Source organism: Chlamydotis macqueenii, chromosome 1 (assembly GCF_036417535.1).
Source record: "Chlamydotis macqueenii isolate bChlMac1 chromosome 1, bChlMac1.mat, whole genome shotgun sequence".
NCBI lineage: Eukaryota > Metazoa > Chordata > Aves > Otidiformes > Otididae > Chlamydotis > Chlamydotis macqueenii.
In genome coordinates, this window is record NC_141556.1 from 59,768,050 (window position 1) to 59,784,547 (window position 16,498).

Consider the following 16,498-nt stretch of genomic DNA (forward strand, 5'->3'; position numbering starts at 1 on the left):
TCCTGGAGGCGTTTTCAAGCTGCACCAGTTAGCACTTGTAATATATGCCATGGTCCTTTGACGGCTGGCCCCCTGGAAGTGTTTATAACTAATGTTATGGTTTTACCTCTTTGCAATGTGATATTCTTTAAGCAAAGAAGTTCTCACATAAGAGATCCTCATCCTTCTATGTCTAAAACTTTCCAAAGCTTACTTTCTAAACCTTTGGATTAAACTTAGAACAGATTTTTAAAAATCTGTTTTGTTCTTTTATCCGTGCAGAGAGCACAGATTTTCCTCAAGTAAAAGTGAGATAAAGGAAATTTCTAACAGTAGGCCCATTTTTGTGAGCGTTTTAATTTAGTTAAGGACTCTTTCTCTGAAGCTTCCTTCTCATGACAACAGGGCATTTTTAACCAGCCTTAATCAGTAAACCTGAAGAAAAGACACAAAGCTCAGACATTTCGCAGCAGAAAAGACCCAAAAGGTGAACCTCTCTTTCCTTTGCCACTGGGACGTACCCGATCCCCCCAGTGATCAGCTTACTGGAAATTAGAGCAATTTGGCAACTGTTCTTCCAAGGCCCTACCTGTGCTACATGACAGCCACCATGACTGCCTTGCTCCATAGTGACCCCCTATGGCCAGTTAACAAGTGGGATATGTTAACTTCAAAAGCGATTTTTTGCTTCTTCTGGGCTTACGACTCCAATAACAATTCTTAGAGAGATCATCTCTTAAAAAGAGGGAGAGACTGCTGGAGGGTTCTTTGCCAAAGTGCAAGAACTGCCAGAGGTGGAATATCGGCTTTGGGCCCCATAAAACGGTATCAAGAAAGAGAAGGAAATGAATAAATCCACTTGCAAATCCATTTGTGTACATTTGAAGTGGACAGAAACTAACATAAGTGAAGCAGAGACAGAATGTCTGTGATAGAAATAAAACCACTTTACTGTTTAGAATAAAAGGACACTATAAAAAGTGAACATTATGCAACATTACCTTAAAAGACAATATACATTCACTGAATATAAAATTTATAAATAACATGGAGGAAAACTGTAAACAGTGCTAGAAAATTTAGCAACAAATACATTCCTTCTGGACAAGATTTTTCACACGGGTTTGGTTCCCTCCCCAAGTTTCCATGACTATCAGGAACAGTGGAGTGGCTCTATGAAAGAAGGACAGCAGCAGAGAAAAGCAGAAGCCAGTACAGGCAAAGCAGCAGCAAATGTTTAGTGGATTTTTCTCAACACTGGTAGCCCCAAAAGACATTTATTTTAAAAAAGACAAAAAATTTTTGCAGTTCCCTAAATTTTGTTCTGCCCTTTAAGCTATAAAATGCATTATAAGTGAAATACACTTTCAAAGACATCTGAAAGAATGAAAACTTGTTCCCATTGGAGGCCTTTACTTCAAACAGTCCTTACTGGAAAAACAGTATGTTTCCCATCACCGTGAGGTAGCATTTCACTCTGGCCAAGTATGAACGGGATATGGTGATGTATTTAGGTTTTAGAAAAGTCCTACCTAAAGGACCATGTAAGTCTTCAAAACATGGAAAATTTAGACCTACAATTGCAGGTTTGTCCCATACAGTGGAGGGGGAAGCCTCTCACAAGAGGACTTTATTCAAGGTACTCCATGCACAGATCTCCCGCTCTCTACCCTCTCCACTTTGGAAAAGGAAAATCGAATCCAATCTTTCCTAAAGCTCCAATATATTTTCAATATTTGTTTTGTAATTCTAAAGGAGAAAATACTCTCAAGCAAATAAGGAAAAATATCTATAAATAAGAAAGCAAACAGCAACAGTCTAGAAATGACCTATGCATTTTAAAAAGTACTTTTAATAATGTTGGTGTATCTAGAGCATTTGGGGGAAAAAAAAAAAACCAAAAAACCAAAAACCCTCATCCTGTATATGCCCAAAGGTTGTGCTCATGTGAGCTGTGCCATTGACAGTTCCTCTTTAACCTTAGAGGTTATGGTGTGAAGTGAGGAGCATGTCAGAGGTGACAGGAAGATATTTGTCCTGCTGCAAGCCATTTATTCTCCACAGCCTAACATTTTGGGGAGAACCTCACACCTGCTTCCTCACATCTCCATGCATGGTGTTCCCACATATTGCATGATCTGCTGTAATGAGAGTTTTGTCCATTGGCAGGCAGAAATGAATTAGCAGGACAGAAGGAAAGCAGATGGAAAGGAAGAAGAAGTCTCTGAGTCTGATTTAGAGCCAGTTCAATCCATTTAATGGCTCCCTCCTACTTCAAGGGAGCCTTCAGTCAGGTGCTTAATGCAAGCACAAGCTAAAGCTCGGCCCAAGAAACACACGTCCCTGATAGCATGCACAGAAACAAAATTAAGAAGCCTCCCAAAAGAAATGTATTTTTACTGGATTCTTCCCCCTCCTTTTGGTTCCACATTTTTAAAAGCAGTAACAACTGTTTCTTTACACAGCAAAGAGAAAGATTTGCTACCAAATCTCAACCCTTGCTGGTCTAGCTGTCTGCATCTCAAATATTTTACTGTCTGCAATATACAATGGGAACATGCTTCATTTTCTGGTAATGTGGTTGCTGTTTTGTTGTTTACAAAGCATATAGCTACGTTATATCCTACTCAGGGACACAAGTCCTTATAGCATTAGAATGCAAATATTTTCACAATAATTTGAGTGCAATACTGTGATGTCTCAGCTAGCTAAATGAATCAGTGACAGCTAAAATATGCAGAGCTGCAGTTTAATGAAAATCCAAATCAACACTTCACTGCATCGATGGGCATTTTCATTTAGCCTTCCAAAGCCAAGAAAAGTGGCTGTAGTTCAAACAGATGTCAGATTTGCAGAGTCGCCTTGAGCATGAGGAGAGCCATCTCCAGTGATGCCAACTCACACGATGCAAATGGTGAGGGTGGCGAGACCGGCTCCTCCCTCTCCTCAGTGATCCTCAGAGATTTTGTCAGCAGTGCAAGGCTCAAGCAGATTGCTCCACTGTGTCCAAAGCCCAACCCCATACTCTGCCAGAAGGGGCAATCCACTGCCTGATCCTATAATGATAGGTGCTGTGAAGCACCCTGCTTTCCCTCTCATCTCCAATCCATAATTTAGGAGCAGTCACAGGGAAGAGGACTTCTGAAAAGTGTTCCAAGCCCAAATCACAGGAAAATCTAATAGACTTTCAATGTTTTTTTTGTGCTGCTTTGCCACTGAGAACAGCTCAAAAAAAAAAAAAAAAAAAAAAAAAAAGAGATACACAGCAGACCTAGGCACCTCTTACATCAACTCTTTGAAAATGCCCTTTAAATTAGCTCATGTTAAAAATGAAGCTATGTGCTTTCTGCTGCAACAATTCATCTAGTAAATGGGGCATTTCAGGGGATATATGTCTGGCAGAGTTCTGGTAGGGAAAGAAACATAAAAACACATCAGGGCCCATCTCAGACACCCCTTCCTTTCCATTTGGTAAAGAGGCCCCAAACAACTTTTCAGTAATTGAGGTCACTGACTGTAAAATGCTGTATTGCCCCAGGCTGGAATCACTGCAACACTTTTTCCTGCTGGTGGCAGCTCTGCTTTCTATGTGGAATGAACTGAAGATATATGGAAACTTAAGATAAATAATCATAATAATACAAAAATGAAGTTAAGCATAATCTTCTCCCTGCCCGAACCCTCCCCATCCAAAACTCAGTCACCCATTTTGTCAGCACCCCTTCTTCACCATCATTAAAACTTAAAATACTTTTATTTGATAAGAAAAATTATATTATAGTTTTCTTAATAAAAAACAAAATAGAACAACAAAAAAAACCCAAACTTCTCCAGTCAACAGCAAAGCACAAGACAGTAAGGCTCCTCCTCCCATATCACTGCAGGACATGGTATGAGCACATGCACAGAGCTATGCTTAAGAGTGCCTAGAGGGAAATACAGCACTTGACACAGAAGGAATCCTCTGGGCAGCTGAAATTTTATGATCCCAGCCAGCACTTATTAGGAGACCACTTTTCCTTGCCTAGCCCCCAACCCCCCCCCCGCCCCCCACTTCCTTCCACTATATAAACAAGTGCAGCTTGTGTAGCTGCAGGGGAGGAACCATGGTGCAAGGAGATACAGAGGAAACAATGACTGTAGCAACTACTGCAGATAACACTGGAGCTTCAATATCTTAAAAACTCCTCACTGACTTGGAATGTCAATATTTCTGTCTTTAAAACATAATCAAACCATTCTTTTGTTTACAACACCAAAAAAAAAATCGACATCCTGTCAAAAATAGCTTATGTCATTATGTGTATATACATCTTAGTTCAGTAAAACACTATTTTGGCAATAGATGATTTTTTTTTTTTTAATAGTAAGAGCTCTAGCAAGTTTCCCCTTTCCCTCTTCCATGTGATTGACATACAGTTGGTAGTTTTGCATGTGTTTGGTTTAAGATAGATGTTCACAAGCTGGTCCTGTTGTTGAAGTTAAACAGCAGAAATTTCAGAGGCCAATGCTGCTCAAAACAGGATGGCACAGCACTTCATCTGCTTTACTGTAGGTGGATTTACCTCCCTGAACATAGGGAATGGAGCTTCTGTTTTTTAAACAACAACAAAAATACAAAATACTCTCTCTTGTTCTGGGAAAAGCCAGAACTTTAGATGTGCTGTTGCATTCACACTGACTGAATTAGCTAGGACAATCAGTCAATAATGCTTTTACCAGATGATGTGGTCAGACACATCAGGTGAATTCTCCCACTGCTGGAGTCAATCACATTGCCAGTCTCTCCCATAGAGGAGGATTTCTTTTGGACGTATTTTTTTCCAGAGCTTAGGCTGAGTTTATTTTCAGTTTGTTCCATTTGCCAATCTGATTAATGAAACCTGTTTTCCTTCAAATAGATTTGTCTATGTACTTTCAGCACTTAGTGCATGAGGAGGGGTGACAGGAAGCCAGCACATAGAAGAATACAGTGCCTAATTGGCATAGTTTTTAGATTTTTGTTTTCCTAAAAAAATAGAGATTATGTTGCTACAGCTAATGATACATGTAAGAGAGCAAGAGCTCCATGTTTTTTCTTTTTTTTTTTTTTTCTTTTTTTTTCCTCTCATTTTTCCCTCTGGTGTGCAAAAGTAAGCTCTCAAATGTCGTCTGATCAAAATGAGTGGTATCAAAAAATGGAAAAGGTGATTACAAATTCAGTAAGGTAGCACAGATTTTTTTTTCTTTTCTTTCTTTTTTTTTTTCTTTTCTTTCTTTTTTTTTTTCTTTTCTTTAAGTGTTCGAAGTGCTAAAATTTGCATGGAAACAGGCACTAATTTCATTGTCATCATCATGATCTGGTAAGAGTTAGTGTCCAAAGGAAGATCAGCCACAAGTAAGGGAGAGGGGAGATAAGGAAGGAATAGCGTGCTCAGGGATCTGTGGCATTGATTATCGTTTTATCTGGAGGCGCCCATCCTCTATACCAGCTGCAATAACCTTCCACCCTCTGGATGCAGGCATAGTGCTTCGCTTGGTGTCCTGAATGGCCGAAGTTGGAGAGCATGTCTGTCCAAATGCACTCATTCTTGGAGGTGGCAAAGCAGGGCAAATAGTAGCAGGGCCTAATCTGCAATTGTAAAGAGCAATCAGGTAAGGCTACATGGAAAAACAACATTATATAAAATGTCTTTTTACCAGAAACAAGGGATTCAAAATTCCACTCCCTCAAACCTTGCTTACTAACCCAAAATTCAGCCTCAGTTAAATAAGCACGTAAGCATGTGCTTAGCTTCACATACACAGGTAATTCCAGAGTCAAAAGGGCTTTTTAGGTGCAGAAAAGTTGATCTTGAGTTTATGTTTTTTACTCATGGCCCAAGGCCTGCAAAATCTTAGTGCCAGTGCCAGGCTGTGAGGTTTTAAGCACTCAAAATATTTACACAGGAAAAAAGCTGGACATATCTTGCTAAGTCTCTGGTACCTGATTTCATTCACCTGCCAATAATTCCATGTGGATTTTGAAAGCCTTCCCCAGCCCCAATTAACTCCAATAGGGCATTAAAAAGGCACAGACTCTACATTTTTATTTGATTATCTCTCCTCTAGTCTCCATGTTACATTGGGTTTTACTTTTTCCCTGTAAAAATTGTTGTCTTCCATTTCTCTTCCTGGCTGTTCACCAGCATCATTGGTATTACCAGCCAGGGGAAACAGAATTCTAGGGTCTGAATGTCTTAATGCCACCTAATTAGAGATGCACATACCTTGCATCCACAGCCCAGATGATAACGATGATTCAGTCCTTTACGCTGGGACAGAGTCAGTCGGTCCCACTTCTCATACCAGTTGCACAGGCCAGTGTAAACCTTCCCTTCATACACGCGGCCTTGAAAACAGAGACATGGTCACAAGTTAGCACTTCTCAGCTCAAGCACTTTTCTCATTTCCTGAGACTGCTAATGCTCTCAATATGTTTGGCTTCAGTCACTGCTCAGCAACTGCTTTCTTTTTATTAACTGGTTCAGGAATCTCTGGCCAGTAAGATTACAGCACTCCTGTACGTTAGGAGTGTTGTGACAGCTATAAGCACCAGCAACAACATGCAGGTGAGTAATGCTGTCAAGCTCCTCTCAACAACAGAGCAAAACTAAGTGAATTGACACCTTCATTAGAAACAAGACTTGGTAACTGTCACACTTCTATCTTCTCGCATCCCCCCAACTTGGCAGCCTGCATTTCTCCAGCTTATTCCAAAAGGGATCTTCAATTTCTGGCGCAGCTGAGTAGCAACCTGTTCCCTGTGACAGACATGCCAGCTCAGGTTTGAACTGACAGCTGTGGTCTGTCATAGAGTATATTTGTCACAATGTGGCTAGGTATCAGAGATACTTCAGGAAAGAGAGGGAAATCTAAAGAGTGAAATGGCTTTGAGCATTAAAGAATACTTAACACCAAAACACGGTTGGCTATCTTAACACTTGGGAAGCTGCCTATAGAGCTGTCTACACAGCTGCCCATGTCTTTAGCGGATATATGTACAGAGCAGAAGAGCTTTCGATTATGAAGAAGTACACTGTCCCTTACCTGTAATCAGATATTGGTACTTGTTGACCTCCAGCTTGACTCCACAAAGACTCTCAGAAGCTTCTGTGTAGATGTATTGAACATGTGGCATTATCTGGAAGCCCCTGTACATCTAGAGAAACAAACAAAAATGCTGTGAGTTATTTTAAGATTATAACTTTTCACTTAGATTATTTATAATCTATGTTCCTAGACTGTGGTGGCAAGCAGTGAACTTCCATGGTCTGCAAATATGAAAGACTAATGGCACAAGCTGGACTCTGATGCAAGTCTCCCCACCAGATCTGCTGGTAGAGAATGCCCACCTGTTAACAAGCCATTGCAATTCAGCTCAGGGACCACTTTTCCCTACTTGCATTAGTTCCAGTGGCACTGAGTTAGCAAAGCACCAACATTATAAGCTCTGCCAACATACTGATTTTTTTTTTCTTTATATAGCTCATAATTAGGGAGAAATTAAATTGCTTCAAGTCTGGATTCTTTCTCCTTCATATGATTTAAGCTATTTCTTCTGAACTAAGGGATTTTTCTTTTAAACAATGACCCTATTTTCCAGTGTTGCTGCTGTAAGAGTTTCAAACCTTTGGCACTTGATCTAAGTCATCAAGCCAGACACCTCCTTCTCAAACACCTAGCATACGTAACTCCTGCTGACCTTAGCAAGGATTTGATGTTTCTCTAACTAAATGAATGCAGAAATAGAATTCTACCCCATCTCCTAAAATTAGCCTGGTGCTGATGGGCACCATAGAGAAAATATCACATATACATAATTCCTCCATGCTCCTTCTCCTTTTTCGTAACCTTTCTTAAGTGAAAGCCAACATGCAGTTCAGTTTAATGGAAATACGAACCCACAGATCTACTGGCAGTTGGATTCAGTCAGAAATTAGCATGTGTCCCTATCTGACCTGACCTTACCGCTGCAATTTAGGGAAACTCATGCACGCCTGTTAGGAGCATAATGAAGTCTTTGCATAGCAATGGAACAACCACTGCATGCGTACATCAGACCAAATAAAACATGACCTAATTTTGAAACACTGAGGATTATTTTCCTCCAACTTTCATCTTTAAAATTTGGTTATCTTTTCAAAGTATTTGGTCTCTTTTTCTTCCTCACCAACTGTATGAATGACCAATAAAGGAAAACAATAGGAGTCAGAGAGAATCACAGTTTCATAGCATTTCCCAGCCTATCCTTTTCTCTATCAGGTTTATTGATATAGAGCACATTCACATTCAGTTTAACTGCAAATATTAAAGTGAGGCAAAAGAGCAAAAAACATCCCAAACGATCCCAGAGATATAGGTCCTTGCTGCTGTGTCACCTGAGCAGTGGTATTCTCCTCCATGATGTATTCTATTTCTTAAAGTCCCCTATTATCCCCAGGTATGCGTCTCCATTTTTTTATCTTTCATTATTCCCCCCTCCTTTAAAATCGACAAACCTTCTTCTTTTACAGAATGCATCACTGCTATTCTTTCTGGTGTTAGGGGCTTGATTCATACCAGTCAGTGAAAGGATGTCTGTTGATTTAATGGATTTTATGCTAGGCCCAGATACTGCGTTTAAAAGGATTTTAAAATACCACTAATTTTTCTATGATGAGATGTCAAACTATCTTCTCAGCATCCATAGAATGTGTGCCAGTTTTGTTTTGTTTGTTTTTCTCCTTAGTTATATTACCCCAATCAGCATAATCTTATAACCATATCACAATTCAGTAACAGCACTGCTGTGTATGGTAAAAGATATGCTAAAGGGTTTGTCTTTTCCAGCCTTCCCTCTACGCCCAGAAAACATACAAAGAAAGCATTTTTACAAATTAATCATACTGCATGGACAAAAGCTCACAGATAATGTTTGGAGCACACCATTGTGTCCATAAGTGAGCAAAGAGCATATTCTTACACTGAATATGGAAAAACCAAACGTTGCCTAATCCCTACTTTATCTCTGCAGTTTTCTTGGTATGGGATGAATCTACTCAGATTTTCCAATTCTACTCAAGACAGCTGGAGATCTAGATTCTGGCACAGGCATCCTGTCTGTCTTTGGATGAGTTATTTAGCCTTCAGCACACTTTTGTTCCTGATCTGTAGAACAGCCCTGCCTTGCCTCAGACCCCATTCTAGTGGGCGTTGCAGCAAGAAGCTATGATACCAGTATCTAAGCAGATAAGACTAGCTAAGACAACAGCTGGGGATGCCCAGTCTCTCCAGGCAGTGCATTATCTATGCTGCAGAGAGCTGTATGCTGTGCATGTGTGGTACAAGTGATCTGTCACTCAAAGTACTAAGCTCCCAGTAGTGTTGGGCTAATTAAGTATCTGTGCTATAAACTCTACACATGCACAGGCACGCTTTGAGCCCCTTCTCACCTTTCCAGAAAGGGCTACAAGCTAGACTAATCATTCCTCCAAGAAGGTGTTTGGGGCCTTCCTACAGGACCATTACAGTCATCACTCCTCGCATCTCCTGGGCCATCAGGCTTGACATGACTGCCTATGAAGTAACTAGTGATGCTGAACTGGGGTTTGGTTTTTGACTCCTGGACCTAGGTTCCTGTTCACATTACTATCAGGGACAGCACTGTCAGGGTTGCTGAAGGAAGCATACTCAGACCCTCAAAAAGCACTTCAGCTCACCTCTCAGTGACACTAATTGACTCAGTGCTGGAGGCAGACAGGCCCTGCTTCATCCTCTGGTGACTTAAGAAAATTTCACCATGACCTTGGTTCTCAGGGGAGGAAAAAGAAAACTTGGCAAGGGGGAATCTTCTACAGATGCTCTCTTTCAAAACAAAGAAAACAATACCTTAGACATTATTTTTGGATACACAAGATGTCCTGGAAGTGCTATTAGACTAGTCAGAAGAAAACCAACCAATAAAGCTAGCCTCTCTACTAACTGCTACCCTCAGAGTCCTCCTGTCGCCACAAATGTGTATTTTCAGAAACATAATGACAGGGAACAAAGTATTAGCAAGCGTCACATGGTGGTGTCTGCTACTGCCGCTCTATTTCCAGCTGTATCAGCATTCCCCTTAGCAGCTCCCATACTGCCTCAGAAACACACATGCAAATCCTGTGGTGGTTCCTGCTGCATGATTAACTTTACCCTGTGATACGACGTTCCTCCCTCTACCCCTCCCATATGAGGTCGCACTACATACCAAGGTTTGGAGTCATCTTGCCTAACCTTCAGCTACCTAAAATTTAGGCACTTCATATGAATTAGGCATCCTCTCTAGTCAAACGTCAAGGACAGGCACCTCCAGAACAACTCAGCCCATCCTAAAATAGCTATCTGCAACTGGTGGGCTAAATTACCTGTTAGTGGTTCCTGTCTCTCTTCATTGACAATCAAGAGAGCAGGAAAGACACAACACCTCATTTTAGTCTATCTAAAATTAAACTAAATTAATGCCACCCCACTTCTCTACTCTTGGGACTATCAGGTTTCACCCCTTAGACTCATTTTACAGATTAGCAACAAACCAAGGAAAGCCTCCTTGCTTCTGGCAGCCTGTGCAGAGTGCTGCCATAGTCAACCAGGACTGTTTGTGTACACCAAGTAGAAATATATTATCTCCTTGTTTCCTTTGCAGTTTCCTGAAATAGGTTTGGGCCATTCTCAGAATGTACCACAACATCACAGAGCATGCAGGGGTTAGATCAGTCCTGTCCAGATTTCTGACATGTGAGCTTGAAATATTCTTATATTATTTGAGAAAGCAGTGGGGGGGAGGCAGAGGGTGCTTAAAAAAGCACAAGGCCTGTTCAGACAACACTAGAAAGCCTGGCACTGTTCTGTGCCTATAGGCTGACCTTGTGCTTCAGTTCAGGCCCCAAGCTGGTTTAGTTGTGAAATTCAGCAAGAAGTTCAGGAGCATTAGTGAGAGCAAGAACCAGCCACAGCAAACTCCAAAGAAAGAAACACAAAGATTGTTTGTTGCCTTTTAAGGCTCTCAATGCTTTTCACAGGCCATTCAGTACATATTGACAGACTAAATGGCTTGCTTATTTTTCATCTGCAGGTGCAGATGGGTTTTTAGGTGGCCAAAAAACACTGACGCGTTGGTTTTATCTTCAGAGTTGTTCCCATGCAGCTGTGTAGAGCCATAGGCCTCCTCAGTTTTCTTTTCAGCAGGAGGACAGTCAGCTTTCATTGGGGTGAGCAAGGGAGAGATTTGCTGTGTCATTCTGAGTTCCCCACTGTATAGAGCTGAATCTCTCTTTATACCAAAGTCTGTATGCTCAGCAGAAAGATAGCAGCGTTTCAAAGATGACACTTTGTTTGTTTGTTTATCGAGAACTATGTCCTCTGGACATTCCAGTTCTACTGCGCGCTTTGACTGCTTCAGGTTCCTTCCTGCCAAAGGTCACAGTTAAATGTGCAATGCAGCATTTCACCAGTCTGCCATCTATGTAGCAGGCATAGAGTAGTATCGTAGTATCGTGAAGTGGGGTACACTTGCTGAGCTGGAGAGTGACAAAACTGGACAAGAAAAGCATAGAGTGCTGCAAGCCTGATGAAGCCCGTGACAGCCATTTAAAAAAAAAAAAAAAAAAAAGTGGCAGTATTGTCTCACTGTTGCCAACCTAACCAGTTGCCTCTTTTACAAACACAATTTAATCAACAAATATATATTTCCTTTCGAGTCTTAAAAAGAAAATTTTAAGGTTAAGGAAATTAGTAAGCCCAGCACCTCATTCCCTCTTATTCAAAGTGCAAGCATTCTACTTCAGTGGAAGAGCCGTGCCAGGACCAGATTTGGCTACATGTGCGGTTTTGCGACAGCTTATGAAACAGGCTTTGCGTCTCCTCCTCCCAGCTTTCGTGCTTAGCTATGAACTGCCTTATAAAGAGAGTTACTGTTATGAAGCAGGCAAGCGACTGTTTTTTTCTGAACCTTTACTTTGTCTAATATGTTTCAGATTTCTGCAGTCTCCGCCAAGCTTTTCCATTCCCCCCCCTTTTTTTTTTTTTAAAGACATAAACCAGTCTTATGACTGGAATGGCATAGCCAAGAAAAACAATCTAGGGCTCATTTTTAACATTACATAACAAGAGATCAGTTTAAGAAAAAAAAAAAACCTAAGTCCAAAGCAGCAGGTTGAATGCAGTTTATGCGGCAAAGAATTAGAGCCCTGAAGAGACGAACTAGAGAAACCAAGCAACAGCATAGATCTCCCTCTTTTCATCTCAGAGTCAGTACTTTACAGCTCCTCTGAGCTGATCATATTTGAAAGCTACAGTGTTTGGTTTAGCTTTATATAAAGACTTCACTATATGAGTTTCATTTGTTCTGTACGTGGAAAAAAAAATGCCATCGGTCTAACTGGTGGTCACAAAGAATGCAAGGAAAGAAGAGACGAAAGACCACTCTCCCAAGGCTGGCCCACCTCATACCACCGCCACATCTTGAATTTAACGGAAGCGCTGCATGGGAAAGCTTGTATATCCACAGTCTGACACTGTATGTTGAACACAAACAGGACTCCAGTAAGTAGAGAAGGCTGTCATCTTTTACTCCAGAAATTTTAAAAATAAAGGAAGAATTCAGGTATTCAGCATTGTATGTCAGGAATGACCTCTTCCTGCTTCTTTCCTTCTCCAGGCAAATTTCTACCAATTGCTGGTTACCTTTCATTCTGGCTGACCAATATGAAAAGTATGCAAACTCTGTTTGTTATTACATATTAATTAAAATCATTATCATATCTACAAGCCTATGTGAAATATCTGCAAACATACCTTCATCTGCTTGACAGTGTATCGCATCGTTCCAAACGGTCCATCTTTCATGAGCTTCTTCCCCACAACTTTAGCTCGGATCACTGTCACAAGAGAGGAAAAATACAACAAATTATAAGGAACTTTACAGAACATTTAGGCTAGACCCTCCACTTCAAGAAAGCCACTTCAATATATTATCCTGTAAAATAAAACAAAACTGCAGGCCAACCTTCCTCTCAATTTATTCTAAATCTGACACACAATGAAGGCACATAAAACAGGATGCCGGAGCAAGTATTTATTTACATGAAATCTAATTCTGTGTGAAGAACAAGAACAACCACTACTTATGTTGAAATCTCACTGAAATCTGCAAAGCAGACTATAGCTGGGACCAAGACAGGTTAAAATCTTTGCACAAAACCACTAGGATGAAGTTCGTAATTAATGTCTGAACTCCCAACTTACAGAATGATGTTCAACAAGATAGCATTTTAAATTGTTCTTTGAGTGCCCAAGGCAGCTTCTGTTTCCCAATAACCACAACAATACCGTGCAGTCCACTGGAATATCCCATATCTGGGGACTTCACTACAGCTGTCACCTTTCAGATACCACAAAACTCACAACAAACGGCTCCCTTGAAATCGCTACTGTGCAAAACCAGATTGTTCAGCAACCATTAAGCACACATCTAAAGCTGCCAGGGCAGCCAGAAGCCACCTGGAAGATAAACTGAAGATGACTCATCAGACCTCATGTACACTACACCTCATTTCTTCATGGGTACTAAGGAGCAGTGTGTGTGTGTGCTTGCACGCAGCATACCTCCATTGTACCACAAACGCAACACAGCAATGCCAACTGAGCCCAAGCCATCATAGATAAGAATTTTGAGGTCCCTCAGATGGATCTAGTGGGTAGTTTACAGTCAGCGCTTAATGAAGAGTTCTCCCGCTCATCTATTTTGGGGCATTCCACAAGAAAACCCTACTGTTCCATTGATCCTCTTTGAAAAAGTTCTGCAATCACCTGCTCATTTCAGTAGAGGAGCAAAACTTAGTGATAGAGCAGACATTATTCAGCTAAAGTCCACTCCTCTAGAACAATCGCGTCCAGTTACGCAAGCACCAGAAGTGGCTTAATTTTCACAAGGGCTGCAGAAAATGAGATTGAAGACAACCAATCCTGGGAAGAATAAGGATCGCTGTTAGAAAACTCTGTACCCCAAATGCCACTCATAAAAACAACAGGACAAAAAAAAAAAAAAACCACAACAAACAAAACAAGGAACTCAAAACTCCAATCAAGAGAAACATGATCATGCAAGTCTTACATAAAACCTTATTCATTAAGCTTCTCCTTGCAAGGGCTATGAAAATAGTAGAATAATCCAAAGAACGCAACATACTCATAACACGACTGACAGTGTAATAGTTATATATAAATCCCCCAGAAACTCCTGTTTTGTGGAAAAGTAGACATCAGATACTTTTGCATAAAGCTTATACCAGTACAACATTGCAAACAACGCACCTCTGCTGAATATATGGCCCAAAGGTTCCAGACTACTGAAATCCAGCAACTAAAACTGACCACATACATCATTTCCTCTGAGCCTATGAAGGTCTTCATCACAACAGGACAGAGGGAGTGCTTTCAACAGCAATCTTTTCCAGTATTTCATCTGCATTTTGCTGAATGCATCGTATTGATGCATCACAGAAAACAATTCATTAAAAAGCAAGAAGGCCTGAAAGGGAGACTAAGAGGTGGAGGTACTCCTCTGCAAGCAGGAAAACGCAACAAGCCATTATTTGCATTATAGCACTATCTAAAAGCAGCAAAGTTCAGGGAACCATTTTGCTAGGTATACAGGATATTAAACAAGCATCTCATTGATTCTTAACTGATTTAGGTTTCAATCAGCTGTAGAAGCCCACTGGAAGAAATGAGAAAAAGAGGCGGCTAAGTTTTTGTTCACTACCTAGACCGAATTAATGAGGCAAAAAGCTTGTCCCAGCTTTCTGAATAATCTGAAGAACAGATTTAAAGGAAGAGACAGGTCTGGTTATACACACCAGTTCCTGGAACTTGTTCCATGAGGATGGTGTGAAACGAAGACAAACCAACTCTGCTCTGATTTATATCCTGTGCTTCAGCCAGACTTGTCAAATAAACTAGGTAAGACAGTTCTGCTGGCTTTGATTCCAAGGACCAACAAAACCTTCATTCACTGACTGTCAAACTTCATTCTTTCTTTTTTTCAAACTTCTATTATCCAATGGCAGTAAAAGCCAGTATAAAAGCCAGTATAATTTTATTGATTCTGCTATTTAACAAGTTGTTCAGACTTTGATTTACTCCCTTCTTAAAAATTTATTAGCCACATTGAAGCATGTCCTTAAGGACTGCAAATATCCTTAAAGAACTAGGTTCTTCCATGTGTTGCCCCCAACCACCACCACCACCAGTGAAGCTACAAAAACCAGACTGCCTGAGGCTGAATGAGAAAGAATACAATCTCTTTAGGCTTTGTGAATTCCAGGGCACTTCACTGATGCTGAAGTCTATAGCAAAGGGTGTCAGAAGTCTTATCTTAATCTACTGTATATCTGATACACTGAAATTGAAAAACCTGGTGTTTGCCCAGCACATCTAAAATTAACAATGAAAACTTATATTTTATTGACAACAATAAGAAATATACTAAAAGGCAATATCACAAAACACTAGGGTTTCAAAATTAGAACATGGTTATCATAAAAGATGACACAATTCCCAATTGCTGACAAATATCTAAAAACTCTTTTTCTTCATGTACTTCACTACTAGCTTGGCAGCCCTTTAACTTCGAGTTAGAGTAGCACAGCCACTTCAGAAAGAAACCAACTTTGATTTATGGACTAATCAACAGCTTCACCAGAGGACCAAAGATGCAAAATGTGCATCTACACTGCCATGTAACAGCATCCCAGTTTCAAGTAATGCTACCCTTGCAAGCAGGTGGAAGGATCTGTGACTGGACTAAAATCCTTGTATTTTCAGATTATTGTTCCCCAGTAATGTTAGAGAACAACCACCGTCCTAGCAAATTCACTAGTAAAAACCTTAGTGTGGGCCATCACTTCAAGCCTTTTGTAATCAAATCAAGCCCTCTGTATCTTAGAGAAGTTGCCTTTATTATTACCTAAAAGGTAACTTTTCTAGGTAAATTCCTTCCTTTACCAAAAAGCTAGGAATGAACAAAGAACCCATCCTGCCTCATTTTTCCCATATTAAATGAAAAGTCAAGCTGTTAGCCAAGGAGCAGAGGATACCCCAACTGAAGTCTACTCTTTGTATTTTGTGAGGCTAAATTCCCACCCCCTGAGGATTAGGTGCACCTGGGTAACTAGAGAGAAATGCTGAATGGACAGGACTGCTTAGAGGTTGCTCTTCCATGTCCAGCTTCATCACCTAAGCCTCCATGCATGACAGACACTTGTAAATCTGCCCAGAACAGAGCTGTAAGCTGCAGATCTGCAGTCACATGTTTCCCAGCTCCTGTCTTTGCTCCTTCAAACTGCCACTCACCAGTTACACTGATGTACCACTCTTCACACCTGGTCAAAACAAAGAACATTATTCCTAACTGAGATGGGGCCATACACGCTTGCCAGAGGAATCTTTCATCCTCTGCAAAGTATCAGAACTTTACAGTATT

At 40.6% G+C, this 16,498-nt stretch overlaps 2 protein-coding genes across 3 annotated transcripts in view; one reads left to right on the forward strand and one right to left on the reverse strand.

The window, feature by feature from the left end:
• The window catches only part of SYN3 (synapsin III), a 204,293-nt gene that overhangs the window by 74,362 nt on the left and 113,433 nt on the right, over nt 1-16,498 (forward strand). The gene's annotated exons all lie outside the window — the stretch shown is intronic.
• TIMP3 (TIMP metallopeptidase inhibitor 3) overlaps nt 905-16,498 on the reverse strand; it is a 38,958-nt gene continuing 23,364 nt past the window's right edge. Inside the window, exons 2-5 of the mRNA XM_086753800.1 lie at nt 12,811-12,893; nt 7,048-7,159; nt 6,228-6,349; nt 905-5,590 (exon numbers count right to left, since the gene is read on the reverse strand). Coding sequence (XP_086609926.1) covers nt 5,393-5,590; nt 6,228-6,349; nt 7,048-7,159; nt 12,811-12,893 — 515 coding nt within the window. The 3' untranslated portion in view covers nt 905-5,392. The remainder of the gene's footprint in view (nt 5,591-6,227; nt 6,350-7,047; nt 7,160-12,810; nt 12,894-16,498) is intronic.